Source organism: Oncorhynchus clarkii, chromosome 12 (assembly GCF_045791955.1).
Source record: "Oncorhynchus clarkii lewisi isolate Uvic-CL-2024 chromosome 12, UVic_Ocla_1.0, whole genome shotgun sequence".
NCBI lineage: Eukaryota > Metazoa > Chordata > Actinopteri > Salmoniformes > Salmonidae > Oncorhynchus > Oncorhynchus clarkii.
In genome coordinates, this window is record NC_092158.1 from 18,197,281 (window position 1) to 18,216,969 (window position 19,689).

General features: G+C 41.0%; 2 protein-coding genes across 9 annotated transcripts in view; one reads left to right on the forward strand and one right to left on the reverse strand.

The window, feature by feature from the left end:
* The window catches only part of LOC139422824 (protein strawberry notch homolog 1-like), a 34,465-nt gene extending 24,283 nt beyond the window's left edge, over nucleotides 1-10,182 (reverse strand). The window contains exons 1-8 of one of the 4 annotated variants that reach the window (XM_071174214.1): nucleotides 10,023-10,151; nucleotides 8,439-8,555; nucleotides 6,385-6,471; nucleotides 5,794-6,030; nucleotides 5,431-5,569; nucleotides 4,543-4,640; nucleotides 4,293-4,383; nucleotides 3,935-4,095 (exon numbers count right to left, since the gene is read on the reverse strand). In XM_071174214.1, coding sequence (XP_071030315.1) covers nucleotides 3,935-4,095; nucleotides 4,293-4,383; nucleotides 4,543-4,640; nucleotides 5,431-5,569; nucleotides 5,794-6,030; nucleotides 6,385-6,471; nucleotides 8,439-8,555 — 930 coding nt within the window. In that variant the 5' untranslated portion in view covers nucleotides 10,023-10,151. The other 3 variants (XM_071174212.1, XM_071174211.1, XM_071174215.1) reach the window with 3 other exon arrangements.
* A 2,086-nt stretch (nucleotides 10,183-12,268) lies between these two features.
* LOC139422814 (N-lysine methyltransferase KMT5A-A-like) lies at nucleotides 12,269-18,898 on the forward strand. 5 transcript variants are annotated; one of them, XM_071174192.1, is made up of 7 exons: nucleotides 12,269-12,543; nucleotides 14,202-14,358; nucleotides 14,892-15,171; nucleotides 16,285-16,372; nucleotides 17,313-17,372; nucleotides 17,596-17,786; nucleotides 17,978-18,898. In XM_071174192.1, the coding sequence occupies exons 1-7, from the start codon at nucleotides 12,535-12,537 to the stop codon at nucleotides 18,186-18,188; spliced, it is 996 nt and encodes a 331-aa protein (XP_071030293.1). In that variant the 5' UTR covers nucleotides 12,269-12,534; the 3' UTR covers nucleotides 18,189-18,898. The 5 variants fall into 5 exon arrangements, with proteins under 5 accessions (XP_071030293.1, XP_071030296.1, XP_071030292.1 ...); XM_071174195.1 differs by having other exon boundaries at nucleotides 12,284-12,543; nucleotides 13,716-14,358; XM_071174191.1 differs by having other exon boundaries at nucleotides 12,300-12,543; nucleotides 14,889-15,171.
* The last annotated feature ends 791 nt before the right edge of the window (nucleotides 18,899-19,689 follow it).

The window sequence follows — 19,689 nt, forward strand, 5'->3', positions numbered from 1 at the left end:
GAGCAAAAATCCCAGAACCACACGGGGGGACCTAGTGAATGACCTGCAGAGAGCTGGGACTAAAGTAACAAAGCCTACCATCAGTAACACACTACGCCGCCAGGGACTCAAATCCTGCAGTGCCAGACGTGTCCCCCTGCTTAAGCCAGTACATGTCCAGGCCCGTCTGAAGTTTGCTAGAGAGCATTTGGATGATCCAGAAGAAGATTGGGAGAATGTCATATGGTCAGATGAAACCAAAATAGAAGTTTTTGGTAAAAACTCAACTTGTCGTGTTTGGAGGACAAAGAATGCTGAGTTGCATCCAAAGAACACCATACCTACTGTGAAGCATGGGGGTGGAAACATCATGCTTTGGGGCTGTTTTTCTGCAAAGGGACCAGGACGACTGATCCGTGTAAAGGAAAGAATGAATGGGGCCATGTATCGTGAGATTGAGTGAAAACCTCCTTCCATCAGCAAGGGCATTGAAGATGAAACGTGGCTGGGTCTTTCAGCGTGACAATGATCCCAAACACACCGCCCGGGCAACGAAGGAGTGGCTTCGTAAGAAGCCTTTCAAGGTCCTTGAGTGGCCTAGCCAGTCTCCAGATCTCAACCCTATAGAAAATCTTTGGAGGGAGTTGAAAGTCTGTGTTGCCCAGCAACAGCCCCAAAACATCACTGCTCTAGAGGATATCTGCATGGAGGAATGGGCCAAAATACCAGCAAGTGTGTGAAAACCTTGTGAAGACTTACAGAAAACGTTTGACCTCTGTCATTGCCAACAAAGGGTAATTAACAAAGTATTGAGATAAAATTTTGTTATTGACCAAATACTTATTTTCCACCATAATTCGCAAATAAATTAATTTAAAAAATCCTACAATGTGATTTTGTGGATTTTTTTTCTAATTTTGTCTGTCATAGTTGAAGTGTACCTATGATGAAAATTACAGGCCTCTCATCTTTTTAAGTGAGAGAACATGCACAATTGGTGGCTGACTAAATACTTTTTTGCCCCACTGTATGGGTCACTTAAAGGCAATAGTAATATTATGCAATATATCTTAGGATCAAATCATTTAGCATCCTTATATGAAAGCACTTACCTGAGCTTCCTTGATGATTGATGTCAACATCATACTTGCACAAAATACAAAAAGCATGATATGGTAGCTTGGATTGCGTCAAGCATGACCACTTCTCCTGGTATCGAGGAAGGAAGGTCTGAGGCGCGTGTACTCTGCTTTTTTTGGGTTCGGGGCAACTGTTGCTGCTCTGTCTGTTTCTCTCAGTCTCCTCACTCTCATAGTGTGACATCGCTTTACTGACTGGCTGCAGTAACAATGATTTGCCAAATTAGCTGCTCATTTTGTTATTGCATGGAACCTACACTTGTTTTTCAAGAGCACATGTGCTTAGACAAACATTATGGATCACACCTGATTCAGTTCAGTCTTCTGAAAAGGTATTTACAAAATAAATATGTTTTGTGGAATTAGCACAAATTGTCTGTATGTTTATTCCATTACATGTACAGTGTAGATAATTATTTTACTTAATATAATGTTTTTCTTAGCACATGCCCCCAAGTTTAGTCTCTATAGTAGAGGAACGCTTGTCACCTCTCAAACAGGGCCAATCACTAGGGCCAGCTCACAAGTATTGGGGTGGCGGGTAGCCTAGTGGTTAGAGTGTTGGACTAGTAACCGAAAGGTTGCTAGATAGAATTCCCGAGCTGACAAGGTAAAAATCTGTCGTTCTGCCCCTGAACAAGGCAGTTAACCCACAGTTCCTAGGCCGTCATTGTAAATAAGAATTTGTTCTTAACTGACTCGCCTAGTTAAATAAAGGTTAAAAAATATATTTAATTGCTTTTTAGACACGCTTCCTAATCAAAACTATAAGCTAAATCATTTTGAAAACAAAAAAACAAATGATCGCATCGACACAGACCGCAAACTGGGTACACAAAGTTCAGTAGGCTACCGCAAAGGGAACCTGAACGCTGTTCGCTAGAAGAGTCTGCTGTTTCAGCCTATGTAAAATCCTATTGTATTTCTTTGCAGCGCATACATGATTTTAGATATTGATAAAATCTCAAATCTAGTGCCAAGGTATTTTAGAAGAACTGCCTCTTTAGCGAATACCAGACACTCATTAATTCTTAGTTACACAGTCTTCTAAACTCCTCACTCCATTTAATGCCAAGATGTATTATTTTATTATACTTTTGTAATGCTTTTTGTGACGTGGATCATAATTACAGTCTATCAGGTTGTGTGATCCTCGTAATGTTACATGGAAAATACATCTAATGGGATGCAGAATTAAATGTATATCACACTCGCACAAATGCGATAAGTTATTTTTCACATTTGCATTTAATTTCTCTCACTAGCAAATGCGAGTGAACTGCTGGCACTTTAGAGCCCACTGAAAGTTCATCTTATATTCGCTAACATTAGCTTGAAACAATTAATTTCCACAACACACGGAGTCGAAAAGGGAGTTGTTCATGTGTTTACGTACAGCTGACAGTCAGAAAACTCTGCATCACAACAAACAGGAGAGGCAAACACGGGGTAGCTACGTCCAATAATGATGTACTCATCTCCATGTCCGTTGACAAACTCTGTACATGTCTGTGTGTTGCAGCTCTAGAATCGGGGTGTTAGATTTACTCAATATATTTTTTATTAAAACGTTATATATATATATATATATATATATATAAAAAATTAAAAATCAGGCCCTATTCATTTCTGCTTAATTGTTTTACTCGGATCTCGTACCTGGACAGAGAATTACGTTGTTGGTACGCAAAATGCGTGCATGTTGGCAGGTCTGTATATCTGGCCAGGTGTTCATAAAGTAGTGCCAAGCTGTAGTAGGGTCTATATCTGGCCAGGTGATCATAAAGTAGTGCCAAGCTGTAGTAGGGTCTATATCTGGCCAGGTAATCATAAAGTAGTGCCAAGCTGTAGTAGGGTCTATATCTGGCCAGGTGTTCATAAAGTAGTGCCAAGCTGTAGTAGGGTCTATATCTGGCCAGGTGATCATAAAGTAGTGCCAAGCTGTAGTAGGGTCTATATCTGGCCAGGTAATCATAAAGTAGTGCCAAGCTGTAGTAGGGTCTATATCTGGCCAGGTGTTCATAAAGTAGTGCCAAGCTGTAGTAGGGTCTATATCTGGCCAGGTGATCATAAAGTAGTGCCAAGCTGTAGTAGGGTCTATATCTGGCCAGGTAATCATAAAGTAGTGCCAAGCTGTAGTAGGGTCTATATCTGGCCAGGTGTTCATAAAGTAGTGCCAAGCTGTAGTAGGGTCTATATCTGGCCAGGTGATCATAAAGTAGTGCCAAGCTGTAGTAGGGTCTATATCTGGCCAGGTAATCATAAAGTAGTGCCAAGCTGTAGTAGGGTCTATATCTGGCCAGGTGTTCATAAAGTAGTGCCAAGCTGTAGTAGGGTCTATATCTGGCCAGGTGTTCATAAAGTAGTGCCAAGCTGTAGTAGGGTCTATATCTGGCCAGGTGATCATAAAGTAGTGCCAAGCTGTAGTAGAGTCTATATCTGGCCAGGTAATCATAAAGTAGTGCCAAGCTGTAGTAGGGTCTATATCTGGCCAGGTGTTCATAAAGTAGTGCCAAGCTGTAGTAGGGTCTATATCTGGCCAGGTGAGCATAAAGTAGTGCCAAGCTGTAGTAGGGTCTATATCTGGCCAGGTGATCATAAAGTAGTGCCAAGCTATAGTAGGGTCTATATCTGGCCAGGTAATCATAAAGTAGTGCCAAGCTGTAGTAGGGTCTATATCTGGCCAGGTGATCATAAAGTAGTGCCAAGTTGTAGTAGGGTCTATATCTGGCCAGGTGATCATAAAGTAGTGCCAAGCTGTAGTAGGGTCTATATCTGGCCAGGTGAGCAGTAGTGTAAAGGTGTAGGATCTTTACCTGGGCAGCGTATGTGATGGCCTCCAGCTGCAGAGCAGACAGCCAGCCGCGGTCGATGGTCTCCTCCGGTATGGACATTCTGTACCACACGTTGGGAGGATTCACACTGGACAGGGAGCTTGTCTCCACAACCTGGTCTGGGTGACGTAGCCCGATCCGCACTGGAAGAAGCAACATGATCAGTCAGTCAACCAACTGATCAATGAAACCTTCATTTTGAATCAACTCCTCTGCTCCCCAAAAACAAAGTGACTCAGGTGAAGCCCATGCAGAGGTTCACACTATCTTTCATCAGTCAATAGCTTCAGTAAAGGTGAAAGAACACTAAATAGTTGGGAGTACTCAGCGTAAAGCTTACATTTCATGGGCATGTACTCAGCGTATGTCTCAGCATGACCCAACTCTTCATCCTCCTCTTCCTCAGCCTCCTCCTCCATTCCTGGGAGTTTCTATAAAAACACATCACTGATTATAAAGCGGACTGAAGTATTTCAAAGAAACTCAGGTTCTGTCATTCAACATGGGGAACGGGTAGAGATTTTATTAGCACTACCACGACCTCTGCCTTTTGGTTAAGAGTCAGTGATTGGACGATGCCACAAACTCACTAGTGTAGGTGAGAAGCTCCGCACTTTCACGTCGTCGTTCACCCAGACCCGAGCGGAGTCTTTACCTGACACCTCCTTTATCCCGTTGTTCAGTTCCGCTGTGAGAACAGAAAGAGAGGAATCATTAGTGTAAAAACAGACAACTGACCAAGTCCATTATAAACAAAGACATTCACACACTTAGGCATGATTCACTTGAACTGAACAGCCCAAGGTCACTTCTTAAGTGACTTCACTGCTTCCCAAGTGTAAACAAACCTTAAATAAAGTGGGCGTGAACTGTGGAAGTGCCATACAGGTGTGAAAACTGGACCCTTTTACAACAACGCTTTCCTTTCCCATCCTGTGATACACAACACTAGTTTCTGAGAGGATTCCTGATCATCTTGTCCATACCTGTTTTATGCATCATCTTTGTCGAGACCAGTATTATCTCTGCGAGAATGAGAGCATTGAACATAGACATGTTTGGTACACATTAATGATCCTGTGAGTTAAGTTAATACTCTGTACAGTGAAGGGTTTTGACATGGCTGTTACATCCTGGTTAGCCTTTTCCAAACTAAACTTAAAAGAGCAAAATAGATAGACATGGGAATGGCATGAATGGATTGAACACTGGTACTATGGCTACATGACATCATTCTCGACCGCTTCTTCTAACTGAAATATCTGCACCTTTAAATAAGAGCAGTTTTAGCCCTTCAAAGGATTCCATCCCTTGACAAGGTCACCTCTGATCTTAGAAAATGGTATAGAATAGGTGAGACCCATATGGTAGTGACATCAAGTGTTCTTGTTTTCTTAAAAAGCAAAAGGCTGGGAAAAGAAAAGCCATTTTTGGAGCCATTGGAACACAGTCACGGTTCAATTAGTACTGTGACTCACTGGTGCCTGTGGCTATTGCTGTGGCGACCGGCTGGGCGATGTCGTGAGGTGGCTTGAGCCTCATGAGTTCCACCAGACTACTACCCTTCATGGTGCTGCCCTTCAGACCGCCTGTCCTCAACAGGTCCTTCAGCTGGATCTGACACACAGGGGGAAAGATATATGTTATAACACGGAAGGCTCTATATCTAAAGTTCAGTAGTCCCTACATTTAAAAAAAATATTTTGCAAGAGGCAGCACAGGAGGTGAAGAACCTCTCAGCCCTCATGAAATCTACCAAATCAGAGAGCACACACACATTTGTATATTTTTCATTTTCAGCAGCATTTTTGTCCAAGGGCAAAAGCATTTCCTCCACTGACCTGCTCTAGACTGGAAGAAACCACTGTGGAGACTGCGGAGGGGAGAGCCGTGGAGGAGGTGAGTGTGGAAGTGGACCCCCGCAGGGCTGAGGGAGTGGTATGGACTACCTTGGTGACTGTGATGGTATGTCTGGCAGTGCCTCCAGTTGAGGGCTTGGTCACAACGATTGTTCCCAGCGATGGCAACTGATTCAGTTGATTTAAGACAAATGTGGTGGTTGAGGGTTGAGGTTTGTGCTGGTGGACCAGTGAGCAGAGTAAAGAGACAGGAGAAGAGGGTGAGATGTTACCACACAGAAAATATACTACAGTACAACACTAGACAATTAGAGTCAATACACTAATTGCAAATAGGTCAAATAGTTTTTAATTGATGGTCTATGTTCTCAAAATGTGTAGACAACGCACAAATATTCTGGGTCCTTTTTAAATGGGAACAAACATGTGACAACATTCTCAAACGGAAAGCAAACTTGCTGGGCAAGTTTAGGCAGTGGTTGGCTTCTCCATTTCAAAACTGTTTACCAGTTGTCTGAATAGGTTTCTTAGTAACAGCAAACTAAACAATATTTAGTTGAATAGAGTTCCTACCCTGATTGTGCCTGTAGAATTGGGTGGAGCTGTGACTCCCGTTGGCTCCATCCCCGAGTCAACACCCAGGGCACTGATGGAGATGGACTGGAGAGAAACAAAACTCACATCAGCACCAGAGAACACTACACATTAAAGCAGCGCCCAGGCTGTCCTTTAGTTATGTATTCATGCAGATCAGAGGAAAAGATACTACTGAGATGCTGGGAGGTCGTCACTATAACCTATTGAGATAACTATATAGTAGAGGTCGACCGATTATGATTTTTCAACGGCGATACCAATACCGATTATTGGAGGACCAGAAAAGCCGATACCGATTAATTGGCCGATTTTTTAAATTTGTAATAATGACAATTACAACAATACTGAATGAACACTTATTTTAACTTATTATAAAACATCAATAAAATCAATTTAGCCTCAAATAAATAATGAAACATGTTCAATTTGGTTTAAAAATAATGCAAAAACAAAGTGTTGGAGAAGAAAGTAATATGTGCCATGTAAGAATGTGTGTTATGTAAAATATGTGCCATGTAAAAAAGCTAATGTTTAAGTTCCTTGCTCAGAACATGAGAACATATGAAAGTTGGTGGTTCCTTTTAACATGAGAGGATATTCCAAGGTAAGAGGTTTTAGGTTGTAGTTAATATAGTATTTATAGGACTATTTCTCTCTATACCATTTGTATTTCTTATACCTTCGACTATTGGATGTTCTTATAGGCAATATAGTATTGCCAGTGTAACAGTAAAGCTTCCGGCCGCTCCTCGCCCCTACCTGGGCTCGAACCAGGAACACATCGACAACAGCCACACTCGAAGCATCGTTACCCATCGCTCCACAAAAGCCGCGGCCCTTGCAGCGCAAGGGGAATAACTACTCCAAATCTAAAAGCGAGTGACGTTTGAAACAGTATTAGCGCACACCCCGCTAACTAGCTAGCCGTTTCACATCGGTTACACCAGCCATTAGGCTGATAGGTTTGAAGTCATAAAAACAGCGCTGCGCTTGCGAAGGGCTGGTGACAAAACACACGAAAGTGCTGTTTGAATGAATGATTACAGGACTGCTGCTGCTCAGTCAGACTGCTCTATCAAATCAGACTTAATTATAACATAATAACACACAGAAATACGAGCCTTTGGTCATTAATATGATCGAATCCGGAAACTATCATTACGAAAACAAAGCGTTTATTATTTCAGTGAAATACGGAACCGTTCGGTATTTTATCTAACGGGTGGCATCCCTAAGTCTAAATATTCTTGTTACATTGCACAACCTTCAATGCATGTCATAGTTACGTAAAATTCTGGCAAATTAGTTCGCAATGAGCCAGGTAGCCCAAACTGTTGCATATATCTTGACTCTGCGTGCAATGAACGCAAGAGAAACTACACAATTTCACCTGGATAATATTACCTGGTAAACTGGATTAGTAGTTATAACTAGTGATTATGATTGATTGTTTTTTATAAGATAAGTTTAATGCTAGCTAGCAATTTACCTTGGCTTCTACTGCATTCGCGTAACAGGCAGGCTACTCGTGGAGTGCAATGGTTAGAGCGTTGGACTAGTTAACTGTGCGGTTGCAAGATTGAAACACCTGAGCTGACAAGGTGAAAATATCTCGTTCTGCCCCTGAACAAGGCAGTTAACCCACAGTTCCTAGGCAGTCATTGAAAATAAGAATGTGTTCTTAACTGACTTGCCTAGTTAAATAAAAGGTATAAAAATTAAAAAGGAAATTGGCGCTCAAAAATACCGATTTCGATTGTTATTAAAACTTGAAATCGGCCCTAATTAAATCGGCCATTCCGATTAAAATCGGCCGACCTCAACTATATAGTGCTTTTCATTCAGAAGAACTAGAAGTGGCACAATTACTGTGTAACATACAGTTATGGATGAAGATGGATGAAAATAAAATAAACTAGTCAAATGGTTATAACGGTGCCAGTGGTCATTTGGCTGATCAATGACTGTCACAGCTCTAGCTAAAAGACACTTTGGACTACTGGGAAGATGCCACCCTCAGTTTCACCTACCTGTGGGGTGGGAGACAGCATTGCAGCATCCTGAGGGTCAAAGTCAAACAGGTCGTTAGGGCAGATGCCGCTCTCGCTCAGGGCTGCTAGGAGCAAATCCTGTCCAGGATCCATCATCTGCAAACAGCAACAAACTGGTGAGTGACATCCGCGGGGGACAGATAGGGCAAGGCCTCTCTATCCACTGCTAGTGATCTAACCAAAACAACCATCTTTAGTTAAGACTTTTGTACATTGGGCTCTCTGACACCTTGGATTTAACAGTTTACTATCTGTAGCATACCCTGCTACAACACACTATTTCACACAGGGAAATAGAAGCATTATAGCGCAAAGAAAATAATTCAAACCACACCGAATAAAGGTTGGGAGTTTTCAATCAACAATTTTCATAAATAATTAGCAACAGATATTTCTCAGACAGACATTAGGACCATCTAATGCACAGCACCATGTGGCAGGGGTGTGATCACTGACTGTGTAAACCTTATTTATCTAACAGTTAATAAAACCATCAGACCAGAGAACTTCACTCAGCAACCTAGTGACTAGCTGTGCACCAATAAAGTACAGTGTTGGTTGTTGCTGTAGATGTTTGTTGGTCATTAAAAAAAATGCCATAATAAAAATACCGCAATAATATTCTGTGTGTACACACTTAAATGCAATGTGTAGATCCAGGAGTATGATCTTGAGAACTTGCCTGGTTACAAAGTGACTCAGACCCCGGCACGTGTTTGCACTGACCGACTCCCTAGTCTCAACTTCCTGGTGTGACGTGGTTGCTCGCTAATGTCAAATCGAACAACGTGTTCTAAACAGCTTATTAGGCAAAGACAGTCAAATTATGAATAGGCCAGCTAGGAAACAGCACACCCTCTAAAAAAAGTGAACAGCATTACAATATTCGTACTCACTGTGTGGCAATATTAGCTAACTAACATTAGTTAACTAGCTAGCATGCTTCCAACTAAATTGATCATTAATAACAGTTGACGTTATAGTAACTGTCCACATAATTTATAAGTAAAGTTACTATCGTATCAACAAACCTCGATATGCAATAGTTTCTGTGGGAAACATTTGTTTGCATGCAACACAACTAACGTTAGCTTGGCTGTTAGCTAGCTTGCTGGATTACCTAGTTAGCTGGCTAACCCCTTTGAATTTAACTACACTCAGCAAATCAATGTAACGTTACTAAAAGATAACCCCATATAACGCAGTCGCTAGCATTATTAGCCATAGCTAATGTATCTACAATAACAATAAACAGTTCGCTAGCTGCTACTAGTAATGTTACAAGAGTATTTAGCTACCCAAAGTTAGTTAGCTCAAGTTACCCTAGTTAACTAGCTAATATCAAACTAAGATGGTTTGTGTTATGTTCAGTCACAGTTACTAAAGACAGCTAGCTACTGTACAGTAAGTTAGACGCTAACAGCTTAAGGTAACTGCCATGAATTGAAAGAGGACACCAAAAATCAATTTCACGAAAGCAACACGTCACAGCCTCACTTTTACTGTGATCCTCGGGAAATCCTCAACCATTTTCAAACATTTGTGCCTGGTAACAACACTCACATATCAGTGAACGGGCGTTCCGTTAATCGCTGCCTTAACCGGGATATTACCCTCTTCGCTCCTCTGTTTTCTAACCACCTTCCGCCATCTTTACCAAGCAGCCAGTCGCGGGTTGGTCACGTGACGTTTAACCCGAGCGCTGGAATTTTCAGTCGAGAATTCTTTCTGCTCCGTCGACAAAAAAGTATTTCCAAATGGCCGCGGGGCATCCGTTGGCGATCCTCAATCGATAAAGAAAATAATGTTGGCATTTCAAGCATAATTCTTTAAACCTCACAGTCCAGAAATCGAGCGCTAAAACCATGTCACGTGACCACGTGTCTTTGGAGGAAGTGACGTCTAGCACACATTTTGCAACATATGTAATTTGGAACGCCCATGTTGGTAAGGTCAAATATATATATATATATATATATATATATATATATATATATAAATAATCACATTAAAACGTTAGCCGGTCTTTATTAGAGGTCTGTGTGTCATGATTTCAAATCAAGAGAGATAGAGAGAGAGATCCCAAAGCAGCAGCACAAAGCAAGGAAAATCTCCCTGGAAAGTACAAACCTTGAGAGGAACCAGACTCAGATGGGGACCCCTCAGGCTTTCTTTTCAATTCATGCTCTTACTGGCAGCAATAATAAACAGATAAATCTATATGATTCATAATAAAATAATATTTTACACAATCATTAAATGTAATACCTTTTAAGTAAAAAATGATGTAAAAGATTTTGAAAAAGGCAGTCTGAAAAGTTTGCTTACAAACAAAACATGAAAACAAAAGATAAAAGCCACAAACAAAACATGACACACCTGAACACAAAACTACAGAGAGCAAGAGAGCGATATGACTTCGAATTTGACTATGTACAGACATGGCTCTCAAGAGAAGACAGACTATGTGCACACTGCCCACAAAATGAGGTGGAAACTGAGCTTCACTTCCTAACCTCCTGCCAAATGTATGACCATAATAGAGACACATAATTCCCTCAGATTACACAGACACACAAAGAATTCGAAATCAAATCAAATTTAGATAAAATCCCATATCTATTGGGTGAAATACCACAGTGTGCAATCACAGCAGCAAGATTTGTGACCTGTTGCCACAATTAAAGGGCAACCAGTGTAGAACAAACACCATCGGAAATACAACCTATATTTATGTTTATTTATTTTCCCTTTTGTTCTTTAACTATTTGCACAAATTTACAACACTGCTTATATACATAATATGACATTTGAAATGAATATTCTTCTGGAACTTTTTTAAGTGTAATGTTTACTGTACATTTTTTGTTTACTTCACTATTGTTTATGATCCATTTCACTTGCTTTGTCAATGTAAACATATATTTCCTATGCCAATAAAGCCCTAAAATTTAATTTAATTTAATTTAATTGAGAAAGAGCATTTACACAGTTCAGTCAGAATATTCAGATTCTGTAAAATGATGATTTTTCAACAAATGATCAGGGTTACATAAGTATCAAACATACATAAGTAATGGAAAGGAAACACAGACTCTTTGTTTACGTATTAAAAAAATACTCCTTTTGTAATATCATTTGTAGGTAGAAGTTGGTAAAGAGTACAGTATAACAGTATATGATATTTTCTCCCCAAGTTCTGCAAAATGTCTAAGACATCCTGTAACTCATATAGCCTCCCAAATCCCCCTTACGTAACTTTCCCTGGCAACAACATTTAATGAATCTAAACCTCCCACTGACACCTGGAACCATCTTACCAGCAAGTAAAAACTCAGAAGTGGGTTTAACCGAAACTTGACCTTTCATCACAAGTATAGATAGGGTCATGACAAGGTGAACGAGTGTAAGCATCTTCAGACAGGTGGCTATTTTCATCAGGTCTGTGGCAGCCTTGTGTTCTCATAAAACCAGATAACCACAATGGGATCCAGACAGGAGGAGTCTGAATGTCGATGCCTTCTGATAGTGTCTGAAGGTCACAACACTCAAAACAGGTTTTAACACACACACATAGGTCTCCTGATGAGGAGACCTTACAGTTTATCATAACATAATTTATTAACCCTTTAAAATGTATACGGCCTTGGTTTAACGCTCTTTAGATTTTTTTTAATTATGATTGATGATAATGATTCATGTTGATTAATAAAATCAAATGCTTTGTGTGAAAGCTCTCGGAAGCCAACTCCCCGAAACACTGTCAGACAGCGCCTCCTGCTGACCTCACGTTATAAATACAGTCACAAATGTTCACATGGACCCTCGAGAGAATGAGTTACAATAAAAGATGGCGGAGGGAAGGAACCGTGGAAATTATATGGGCTGAATAATTTCAAAGCAAAACATACAAAAAAGTATCCTTTGTGGAGACGGAAGAGAGTGTACAAAGGCAGAGGAGAGATGACTGTTGTGTAACGCAGGGGACATACGGCTGTTGGATATTTTTTTTACTGCAACAGAAGAGTGGACCGAAAGCCTTTCGCATAAAAAGACAACAAACTAAATAAGACAAATGAACGGGGTACGTTGGCTGTAGCTAGCATGGTTAGCCAGCTAATCTATCTGTATATGTTATCCTCTCTAACCCGGCACTAGCTAGCTACTCTATCGGTTGAATTAGCGAATGGTCGAAATTAAAAGTTAGTCGCGTTCAGTGGGCAATAGGTATTTGTAGCTGAATTATCCAGTCACGTTTGGCATGTTCTCGAAAACAGCCTTATCACAATTTAACGTGATAAATTAAGGGATTCAGCTAACAACTATGGAGCCCGAATAGGTGCATCAAAACTGTGACCGAAGCTGATTTTTCAGTCTCGATCTCAAGGCCATCATAATGTTAAATTGTCACCACTAGCCAGCCTCTGCCCAGTACCCTGACCTTAGTCACTGTTAATAGCCAGCTACCACCCGATACTTACCCTGCACCTTAGAGACTGCTGCCCTTTTTCCATAGTCATTGAACGCTGGTCACTTTACATGTTTATATACTTTTACCCACTATCTATATAATGTATTCTATTCAAGGCTCATCCTATATAACCATAGCTGTACACACTTTCTAGTAATATACTGTATATACACACACCATTGAGTGTACAAATAATTAGGAACACCTTCCTAATATTGAATTGCACCCCTTTCGCACTCAGAGCAGCCTCAATTTGTTGGGTATGGACTCTACAAGGTGTCGAAGCATTCCTCACGGATGCTGGCCCATGTTGACTCCAATACTTCCAACAGTTATGTCAAGTTGGGTGGTGGACCATTCTTGATACACACAGTAAATGGTTGAGTGTGAAAAACCCAGCTGCGTTTGCAGTTCTTGACACACTCAAACCGGTGCGCCTGGCACCTACTATCATACCCTGTTCAAAGACACTTAATTAAATATTTTGTCATGCCCATTCACACTCTGAATGGCGCACATACACAATCCCATGTCCAAAGGCTTAAATCCTTCTTTAACTTGTCTCCTCTCCTTCATGTACACTGATTGAAGTGGATTTAGCAGGTGACGTCAATAAGGGATCATAGCTTTCACCTGGTCAGTCTGTCATGGAAAGAGCAGGTGTTCTTAATGTTATTGTTCATTTTGATATTATTATTTTTATAAATTGTTTTGTAAATGTACCCCTTTTTCTCCCCAATTTCGTGATATTACAATCTTGTCTCATCGCTGCAACTCCCCAACAGGCTCGGGAGAGGCGAAGGTCAAGTCACGTGTCCTCTGAAACATGACCTGCCAAACCGCGCTTCTTAACCCCCACTCACTTAACCAGGAAGCCATCTGCACCAATTGTGTCGGAAGAAACCCTCCCCTAATCCGGACAGCGCTGGCCTAATTGTGCGCCGCTCTATGGGACTCCCGGTCACGGCCGGTTATAACACAGCCTGGGATCAAGCCCCAGGCTGTAGTGATGCCGCAACACTGTGATGCAGTGCCTTCAGTCTGCTCCACCACTCGGGAGGCCCCGTTCTGATATTTCTTCATTTATTTTTGTATTATGTGTGTATTGCTAGATATTACTGCACAGTTGGATCTAGAAACACAAGCATTGTACTGCACCTGTGATAACATCTGCAAATTTGTGTACACAACCAATAAACTTTGATTTGACAGTCGCACACACATACACAAAACAACAAATAATTGATGGCGTCCACCTCTTTCTTTGACAGGACATGTTACTAAACAGCCACTCCATCACTCTCCGAAACCAGAACCACAGCAAGTCCAAATCACCTGCCCTTGATGAGATGACCATCAAACTCATACAGGAGGGAAAGTACACTGGACGCTGCTCTATACAGAATGATGCACAGAGACAAGGTGACGGTATGTAGTGTGTAGTAGCCTGATCATTTAACTACTGCAGTGCATTCACGTCCTACTCTTTCTATTATGCAGTTCTGCTTGATCAGTTATCTTGTTGAGTGTGCAACAGATCTAGTTGATTAATCCACTCAAGTTGCAAGTGTTTGACCAATGTATTGTATAGAATTGAAAAGGCCTAGATCAATGTAAATTCTTGATCAATTAGCTTAATCCACTCAAGTTGCAAGTGTTTGATCAATGTATTGTATATAATTGAAAAGGCCTAGATGTGTAAATTCAGTGTAGAGACTTTTATTTGCATTGTGAATGCCGAGTAGGTAAACTTAAAAGGTTTGTTAAGAGGTTGGCTTCATCAGGATCCATCACTTCAGCCCTCCTTTATAAGTAAAATCTTCTCATCACAAGTAGGAAAGGAGCTGGGGGATTTGGTCTGAGCAGCATCTCAACAGTTTAAAGGGGTTTCCTCTCCTCATTTCCCATTTTACATTGGTGTTCCTAAGCAGACTTTCCTCTCTGCTTTCCCCACCCAGTAGCCAGGAAACTGAACTCTGAGGCGGCATTCGTCCTGAAGCTGGCGGATTGTGAGGAGAGCCACAATCAGCGGCCCTGCAGGACAGAAGAGCACCAGGCCCCCCAGCAGCTTCTCCACTTCTCCCCAGTCTCCTGCCTCCACGCCCCATCCGAGCACTCCTCCCCTCCTGCCCCCAGTAACATCACCCACACCCTCCTCGCCAACAGCACCGCCGTTCACCTCGCCAACCAAAGGAGGGACATCCGACGCAAGGCCAAAGGAAAGAAGTCAACACTTAGAATGTAAGCTACCACTGGATATCATCAAAACAAATCTGGTGTTTTCATACCTTGGGATGTCATAAATCCATGCACTAATCTGGAGCATGTAGATCATTAAGTAAAAGGGTGTATTTGGATTGAGACTGGTGAACTGCACATAGTTGTCACTTCTCCCATGTGTACCTATCTGGAGTACACTAAACTGAACTTGAGGTAGTGGAAGCTTGGGTACTTGTGTTTTTCTGCTTCCAACAACGCCTACATTGTTGACTTGCCAAACATAATCAATTTGTCAAAACCTGTTTGTTTCTGTTGGACACATTGTGTTTCTGTTGGACACATTGTGCTTCTGTTGGACACATTGTGTTTCTGTTGGACACATTGTGTTTCTGTTGGACACATTGTGTTTCTGTTGGACACATTGTGTTTCTGTTGGACACATTGTGTTTCTGTTGGACACATTGTGTTTCTGTTGGACACATTGTGTTTCTGTTGGACACATTGTGTTTCTGTTGGACACATTGTGCTTCTGTTGGACACATTGTGCTTCTGTTGGACACATTGTGTTTCTGTTGGACACATTGTGTTTCTGTTGGACACATTGTGCTTCTGTTGGACACATTGTGCTTCTGTTGGACACATTGTGCTTCTGTTGGACACATTGTGCTTCTGTTGGACACAGTGTGCTTCTGTTGGACACAGTGTGCTTCTGTTGGACACATTGTGTTTCTGTTGGACACATTGTGCTTCTGTTGGACACATTGTGCTTCTGTTGGACACATTGTGCTTCTGTTGGACACATTGTGCTTCTGTTGGACACATTGTGCTTCTGTTGGACACATTGTGCTTCTGTTGGACACATTGTGCTTCTGTTGGACACATTGTGCTTCTGTTGGACACATTGTGTTTCTGGACACATTGTGTTTCTGTTGGACACATTGTGTTTCTTTTGGACACATTGTGCTTCTGTTGGACACATTGTGTTTGTTTCTGTTGGACACATTGTGTTTGTTTCTGTTGGACACATTGTGTTTGTTTGTTCACTTTCACAAGAATGTGGTCATGGCTCATATGTACCCGTAGATTTAAAAATGGTATTGATTGTTAATGTCAGTTCATACGTTTCCTTTCCAGGGCAGAGAGCGGAAATTCCCAAAACCGCAAAGTAACAGACTACTATCCTATAAGGAGAAGCTCCAGGAAAAGCAGATCAGAGCTGAAGGTGAGAGAGAGTAAAGGGCATGTATTACCTTTTACCACTAAAATATTGACCAATATCATGCTGTTGTTATTAAGCAGTGTCCTGTACAGCGGAATTGAAAGATAAACAAAGCTATTGTGGAATGAGAACCTAGTTGTTTGAACACCCGTCATTCTGTTTTATCAGTCGCTCAGGGTTCATAAGGTCAGGAAAAGTCATGGAATTTTAAAATGGCATTTTCCAACCCTGGAAAATTATAAAATCTGAAAAGTTTTGGGAAAGTCATGGAAATTAATTTAATAATTTCTGTTAATGTAATTTATTTACGCAGGTTTATAAAATGTTTGATCAATCAAACAAAAATCAACATATCAGCCAGGATCGCAATGACAATTTAGCGTGTCTGTGTTTGCGCACATCACCTGCATGCCATTAAGTTGTTTGATGCAGTGTTTCTGCTACAGTCATTTAGCCATTTTAGAATTAGGCTGTAACGTAATAAAATGTGGAAAAGGGGAAGGGGTCTGAATACTTTTCGAATGCGCTGTATGTCTGCCTCGCCGCTCACAGAATGGAATTTGCAACATGACAAGCTCCCGGGTTTTTAAAGTGTTCAAGTGTTTTTGACCCACAATGTAATTGTTCTGAACCGCAACCCAACCCCCGGGTTGAAAGCATGTGTTCAGGCCAGCTGATTTTCAGAGGAAACACTGGTTTGAGGGCTTTTTGATTGTTTATTTATCAACAAGGATTTGGTATATTTTGACCAAACAAAATATCAAACAAAGCTGACCTCTTTATGTTTGCAGTGTAACTTTGTTCTTCCTAAATGGAAAAGGTTCATAAAATGTATAAGATGAAATTGACTATAATGGCATTAGCAACTATAAGGACTTGTGTTCTTCAATTAGTCTTATGACATAGTGATCATTACATGTCCTCTGTGCTTGTCTTCTCATAGTGTGAACAAAAGAAACACATCGATGATCTGATCATAAATGGGGTCGAGGAAGGAATGGAGGTACACTCATTGATCACAGCTTTTGAAACTTCACTATCAGACTTATCAGACTGGCATGTTTATTTGCAGACATGAAATGCATCTCACACGCAATGCCCCCCCCCCCCCCCCCCCTGATTATTTAGAAATGCTTTGTTACCTTTTTTTAGCTTGTCATTTTTTTTTAGCTTGACTTTTGGACCATATTGTATTCCAATATCTGAGTGAAATATATCTGGTTCAGGTGCAGCATATTGATGGCAAGGGTCGAGGAGTGTTTGCCACCCAGTGTTTCCAGAAGGGCCAGTATGTAGTGGAGTACCATGGAGACCTGTTGCAGATCACCGATGCCAAAACAAAGGAGGCCGAATACGCTCTCAACCCTACCACCGGCTGCTACATGTACTACTTTCAGTATATCTGCAAAACCTACTGGTAGGTCAAAACACTTCCTCTTTTATGTGTGTGGCATCTCTGGCATAGCCGCAAAGCAATTTCAGTGTTCTCAATGTTTGCAGCACTAATGCAGTCTTTGTTTTAGTTTCATGATACAATATCTTTTCAACCATAACCAACGTGTTAGATTAACTTAATACCAGCGTTTTTTCAATTGCTTCTCCCTCTAGTGTGGACGCCACGAAAGAAACGGGTCGCATGGGTCGTCTGATCAACCACAGTAAGAACGGCAACTGTCAAACCAAACTCCATGATATCAACGGGATACCTCACCTCATCCTGGTGGCATCGCGAGACGTCGATGAGGGCGAGGAGCTGCTCTACGACTACGGCGACCGCAGCAAATCTTCCATCGCATCCCACCCCTGGCTTAAACATTGATGGAGACAGCTCGAAGAAGAATGCTAACAACAGCATGGTTTCTTAAATAGATTGTTTTTTTAATGTAAAAATTGCCTTAGCAACAGAATGTGTTAGCACATTTTTTTCAGAGAGGGGAATGGGCGTGTGTGCGTACAACCTAGGAGGAGGCAGTTTCGAGGATGGGTTAGGTAACAGTGACTTAAACACATTTAGATCCAGATACATCTTCTAAATGTTTGCTGACATCAATACTTTTTAATATATTTATCTGTCTATATGAAACATGCTAGTTTTTTCCAGCAAATTTCTTTTTGTATATTTTGTATTACTGGTAGACCAGTGCTTCCACAGCATGCAGGTTGTAGTTTAGTGTAATGCATTTTTATACAAAGTTTTTCATAATCGGTTGTATAGTAGTTAGTTGCTCAGCAATAATTATATTTATGGTGCCAGAGCCCTTTCTGATTGATGCAGAAATATGAGATGCAAACTCTTGAAAAGTTCCCAAAAACTGGAATATGATTCCAACCATTGAAACTTACAATATTTGAAATTTCCATGTAATGCCATGTTAAGTAGAGTTGTTTTATGAACTTGAACAAATCTATACCTATCTTAACACACAAAACTGTAAAAATGTCCACAAACAAATGCTCCACAAGGAAGTATTTAAATAAATATGTATGCTCGGGTGGAGGCATTGTTGAATAAACATGTTTTATGCAAAGTATATATTTTTTCTCTATTTTATTACTTGTATTACTACTGTCCTGAGAGCATCAGACAGATCACCTCTGTTATTTCATGTGATGATTGCATGAGGTTGTCCTTCCCTGAAACACATTGATATAAACGGTTTTATAAATACACGGTTTAAAGGCACAGGAACACCTGTTTCTATTTAAAAACAACGTCTATAGAAGGACTGGCTTTACGGGGTGGGCTTGTTCATAGGTGTCACCAAGAGAAGTTCTGCGATGGTCGGGAAGGGAAATGGCGAGAATTGTGGACGAAATGGAAGAAATAGAGAAAAGTTTGGAGAAGCAACAGCTGTGCTGGAGTGCGACCAATATGGATGGCCGTGCTGATGATATGGAGGATGAGGGTCAAGGATCTGAATGGTCTAGTGGAAAGAAAGGAAGAAGAGGGATCATACTGAAAGCAGTGGAGAGTCTAGTGTAGAAAGCAAAAAGATCAAGGTAGGACAAAAGAGTAATAATGTGTCCGAGTGAATGGTTTGATGAGATCACATGGACTCATTTACAACCTATCCGTCTAACTAATGCCGTATAGAAAGAGAGCCCAGTTCATTAGAAATGGTAGGTTGCTAATATTTTGTTAGAGCCAGGCTCAGCAAGGGAATCTTCTGCAAATGGAAAAGCTTAATGGGAAGCTTATGCAAGGTTGAGGTGAGTCCCAATATCTATGTCCACAGATATTAAAGAAAATGTTAAGGGAGGCAGGCAGAGTGACTAAGGCCAAAAGGTTGATCAGTAGGAAAGCGGGTCAAATAAGTAAA